This window comes from Babylonia areolata, chromosome 22 (assembly GCF_041734735.1).
Source record: "Babylonia areolata isolate BAREFJ2019XMU chromosome 22, ASM4173473v1, whole genome shotgun sequence".
Classification (NCBI taxonomy): Eukaryota; Metazoa; Mollusca; class Gastropoda; order Neogastropoda; family Buccinidae; genus Babylonia; species Babylonia areolata.
In genome coordinates, this window is record NC_134897.1 from 12,799,754 (window position 1) to 12,805,214 (window position 5,461).

Sequence of the window (5,461 nt, forward strand, 5' to 3'; positions counted from 1 at the left end):
TTGTCATTCTGTGTGAATTCGTTCAGACCAAATGCAGATAGTGATTGTTTTTTTACTTATTTTCAGGTTACAGCTATGTTATTTTACATGTCTAAATGTACTATCCATACAATGTTTGTTTACACCACCCCTTCATGAAGGGCTATGACCTGTATCGAACAAAACATCCGTATCCATATCCGTATCTCTGTCTTCTCCCCTCCGAGTAGTCCATCAGCCAGAAGGTTAATCGGTACCACTCATAGTGGCAAGTGTTATCATATATTTTTGGAATCGTCTTTGTTCCTAGATGTCAGAAAATCATGATAATGTTGTGAACGTGGCAGCTTTCTGCCTGTTATCACGTGATTTCTAACCCCACCCTACCGCGTTGAGAACGCACACCGTGATCAAGCTCTGTACTCCCAGAGCCTAAACCATTGAAGATAGAAAAACCATTATTGAACAAAAAAGATGTATAATAGCATGCTAAACAACTTTTGTTCTTATAAGTATATCAAATTATTATTTGTTCGTGAAATGCAGTGGCGTTTTGAGGATTTCATGTCATATTCACACAAAATTCGGCATGTCGTCTTTTGTCAAAGGTAAATCGTTAGATATAGGAAGACACTTTATGAAGCAAAAGGAAGTGCATGGGACTTGTGAACAACTTTTATTCTCATAACACTATCAAAATGTTGATCGTTTTGGAAAAGTAATCACTTTTGTGAGTGTCATCAAAGATTACGCAACACGACAAAATTTTCAGTTTGTGTTCTGCTCTGCCTAAATGTTTGCAAAGAAAAAAGTACTACTCAACAAGAAGATGTAGAATAGCACGCAAAACAACTTTTGTTCTTATACATATATCAAAATATTATTTTGTTCATGAAATGTAGTGCCGTTTTGAGGATTTCATGACAAAATTCACACAAAATGCGGCACTTCGTCTTTTGTAAAGGCTACCTAGTAAGATATAGGAAGACATATTTAGAAGCAAGTTACCTGTATATTTACATCTACAACCATTTAGACAGAGCATTACACCGACTTGGACAAACTGGGCATTTTGTCGTGTTGTGTAATTTTTGATGAAACTCACAAAAGACATGATTTTTCCGAAACGATTAACATTTTTAGTTTTATGAGAATAAAAGTTGTTCACACGTCCCTTACGCTTCGTTTTGCTTCTAAATATGTCTTCCTATATCTTACTAGTCCTCGACTTTGCCGCTTTGTCTGCAAAGCTTCCTCACGTGGTTGAACTGGTTCCTCTGCTTTTCTTTTCAGGCTGTTCAAAGTATGTTTTATCCACACGAAGTTCTTTTGCCTGTATTAACTGTTCTCTTGTGCTGGATTTTTTCAAATACTTCGAAGACTTTTCACAAAATATACATTGTTTTGGAAGAACCCTCGAAGTAGAAGATGGTCCTCGACTTTGCCGCTTTGTCTGCGAAGCTTCCTCACGTGGTTGAACTGGTTCCTCTGCTTTTCTTTTCAGGCTGTTCAAAGTATGTTTCATAGTGAAGACAGTTCTGCAGTACCTATGGCATTTTATTTTTGGTACTTCCATACCAACTACCGTCTTGGCAGCATCCAGCACAGGTACATGATTCCTTATTTTAGCCGCTTCAAGCAAAGTTTCCCATGACTGGAATGTATTTGGAGAAATCAGAGACTCATTTTCATCCCATTTGTAAGTCTGTTGGTGGATGATACACTGGTCAGCTGAAGACTTTAATCCGGGTCTTCCTTCAGGCGGAGCTTCTGCCATTATGGTACTGGATCCTTATCAATCAGAAGTACTTCTGGTGGTCAGTACTGCCCTCTGACACCGTCTGAAACAGACACAAACACAGGAAAAATATAGACTTTACTTTCTTTATGTTAATCCCTATATCATAAGAATATGTGATAATTTCACATATCAAATGATAAAAACAAAGGTTGCTGTTTGATTTACTTTTAACAGATTTAGTTCTTCAAGTATTGTCTCTAAACCTGCATGTTTTGCCCCTCCCCCAGTTTGCATGTGTGCCCATGGTCAAAATGCAATATCTTTTATTTTGACTTTCGTCTATTTCTGCTCAAATTTTCTTTAGCGTGTTATTCTTCATCTGGTTGTTTAGCAGTTACCTGTATATTTACATCTACAACCATTTAGGCAGAGCATTACACCGACTTGGACAAACTGAGCATTTTGTCGTGTTGCGTAATTTTTGATGAAACTCACAAAAGCCATGATTTTTCCGAAACGATTAACATTTTTATAGTTTTATGAGAATAAAAGTTGTTCACACGTCCCTTACGCTTCGTTTTGTTTCTAAATATGTCTTCCTATATCTTACTAGGTAGCCTTTACAAAAGACGAAGTGCCGCATTTTGTGTGAATTTTGTCATGAAATCCTCAAAATGGCACTACATTTCATGAACGAAATAATATTTTGATATATGTATAAGAACAAAAGTTGTTTTGCGTGCTATTCTACATCTTCTTGTTTAGTAGTACTTTTTTCTTTGCAACCATTTAGGCAGAGCAGAACACAAACTGAAATTATTTTCGTGTTGCGTAATCTTTGATGACACTCACAAAAGTGATTACTTTTCCAAAACGATCAACATTTTGATAGTGTTATGAGAATAAAAGTTGTTCACAAGTCCCATGCACTTCCTTTTGCTTCATAAAGTGTCTTCCTATATCTAACGATTTACCTTTGACAGAAGACGACATGCCGAATTTTGTGTGAATATGACATGAAATCCTCAAAACGCCACTACATTTCACGAACAAATAATAATTTAATATACTTATAAGAACAAAAGTTGTTTAGCATGCTATTATACATCTTTTTTGTTCAATAATGGTTTTTCTATCTTCAATGGTATAGGCTCTGGGAGAACAGGGCTTGATCACGGTGCGCGTTCTCGACGCGGTAGGGTGGGGTTAGAAATCACGTGATAACAGGCAGAAAGCTGCCACGTTCACAACATTATCATGATTTTCTGACATCTAGGGACATCGACGATTCCAAAAATATATGATAACATTTGCCACTATGAGTGGTACCGACACCCTTAATTTGAGGGGCTGGCTGAAGGACTAGAGAGAAAATGATGCCGCAACACTTTACATGTGCACGCTTTGTTGTTTGCGATGGTCCACAGTCAAAAGGGACCTGGTCTTCTTTACATGATATAACATACAATATTACGCGTTTTCAGCCCCAAACACATACATACACAAACATGTTCATAAAAGCACGTGAGCTCGAGCAAACACTTGCGTGCGCGCACACAAACCGCACACACATGCGCACACTCGCACGCTTAGCCCCGAACTCCCCACCCCCCGTTCCAACCCCCACCCCTCCCCCTTCCCAACACACTGGCACACTTACACCACACACACACACACACACACACACACATACATTCTTTCTCTCTCTCTCTCTTTCTCTTTCTCTGCCTTGCGTGCGCCCGTGCACTCACTCACACACACACACACACACACACAGACATACACACACACACACACACACACACACACACACACACACACACACAGGTCAGACTACCCAGCTCAACACAAAAGAAAACCATTTTCTACCGACAGTGGCATAGCCCGTTTCACTGTCACCACCAAACAACCATGGCAAGTACTACCCCCCCCCCCTTCCCCCGCCCACCCTTCTCCCCCACCACCATCCACCCGATCCTCCACCATTCAGCCCCTCAAACCCACATGAGAGGAGGGCTGCATGCAAAGGCAGGGGTGTCTCATGCGACGCTTAGCGTTTTGCACGCCCCATAGCAAGTCTTTTCAAAAACTGTCGTCTCCGGTTTCTCGACCTGTACCCCTACCCCGCCCTATCCTACCCCGCTCCGCCCCATGTATCCAATATCCCCCCCCCCCCCCCACACACACACACACACCCGACCCCGCATCTCTCTCTCTCTCCATTTTCTTTTTTTTTTTTTAATACTTACACAGAGCTCTGTTGACGTACATATGGACTCGACCACACACCAGTGTATCTGTCACAAACTTTGATTGAAATTGACGACTTGGAGTGCTGCCCCTTTCTTTGGCAATTCACCTGTGAAGTTTTCGTTTTACCTCGCAGCCCTCTGCTGGCACAAACTGATCGAATGATCTGTCGAAATCAGACTTGCTCCGTAATCACTCATTCGTTGGAGTTGAAATTACATTGAAATTGGGCGTGCATTGGAAGCAAAAACGCTCGGTTCATAAAACAAGGCTTAGCTAATTCGGGACGTTTTCCCATCGGGGTGTTTGTGTTTCTTCTGATTTGGACCATAAAAGAAACTTGATTATCATTTGCTGCACGTGTTGCACGTGCTAATGGTTTTGTGTGCTTAGATCGGCAGTGTGGTGGCTGATAGCTTTTGGCCGTGGAGATGGAGCGAGGTGCAGGACACAGACTGATGATGATGGTGTTGGCGGGGGTGGTCCTGCTCTCTGTGACGTCGCTGGACGTAGTTTGGGCTGAGGGTGAGTGTTGATGTCCGGGGGGGTTGTGTTTTGTGTTGTTGGCAGTCACTGAACGAGATAGCATCAGTCGTTGGTGCGGCAATGCGGTGTTGGTGACCTGTCCAGCTGTGTTAGTCCCCTCTCTGTGGCGGGTTTGGAGAATAGATTATGCTTTTTAGAATTTATCTGTTTGTTTGTTTGTTTTTTCAAGACAGAAAACCGCCCTGATATAAACATCATGCATGAAAAAGCCATCAACTAACTCATTTTCAGAGAGGAAAAAATCAAACACATCTCCGTAACTGTGTTGCTGTTGTTGTTGTTGTATGTGTATGTGTGTGTGTTTCTGTGCAACACACGTTCATGCACACCCCGTTCACACAGTACAGACATATGCGAACGCACCAGCTCACTTCCCACTGGCAACCAACAGACAGTCATTAATTAAAAAGATAACAATCCCGCACCCGTACAACGAAAACAAAATCAGAACTCACATAAATGAGCAACACCTTTCATAATATTATACCAGGAACGAAACTAGTGTGAAGAAACTTGGCATAAGTAATTAGAATCACATATACCCCCGAAAACGGAGTGTGGCTGCTTACATGGCGGGGTAAAAACGGTTATACACGTAAAAGCCCACTCGTGTACATACGAGTGAACGTGGGAGTTGTAGCCTACGAACGAAGAAGAAGAACATACATCTGCAGGCAGAAAGAAAGAAAGAAAGAAAAAGAAAACCAAAACTGGTATAAACAAGTAAACTGACGTTCACACACTGGGAATGAAACAGCACTGAAGCATGACGAACGAAGCCAATGCGTAATACAAAAAGAACTGAATCAGTACGCATTTCTGTCGGCATTAATGATGGCTGTGTCACGTTGTGAAGAGGCAGATGTGCTTCCAACATTCTACTTTCATGCAAAACACCAAACCAAGATGAAACCCAGAGAAGGGGGTTGATACCAGAGCCCTTGG

The 5,461-nt window shown here is 41.5% G+C and overlaps 1 protein-coding gene across 2 annotated transcripts in view; it reads left to right on the forward strand.

Annotated features, from left to right (window-relative positions):
• The first annotated feature begins 3,969 nt into the window (after positions 1 to 3,969).
• Positions 3,970 to 5,461, forward strand: part of LOC143297195 (scavenger receptor cysteine-rich type 1 protein M160-like) — a 71,733-nt gene continuing 70,241 nt past the window's right edge. For both annotated transcript variants that reach the window (XM_076609399.1, XM_076609400.1), the window contains exon 1: positions 3,970 to 4,495. In XM_076609399.1, the coding sequence (XP_076465514.1) occupies positions 4,402 to 4,495 (94 nt within the window). In that variant the 5' untranslated portion in view covers positions 3,970 to 4,401. The remainder of the gene's footprint in view (positions 4,496 to 5,461) is intronic.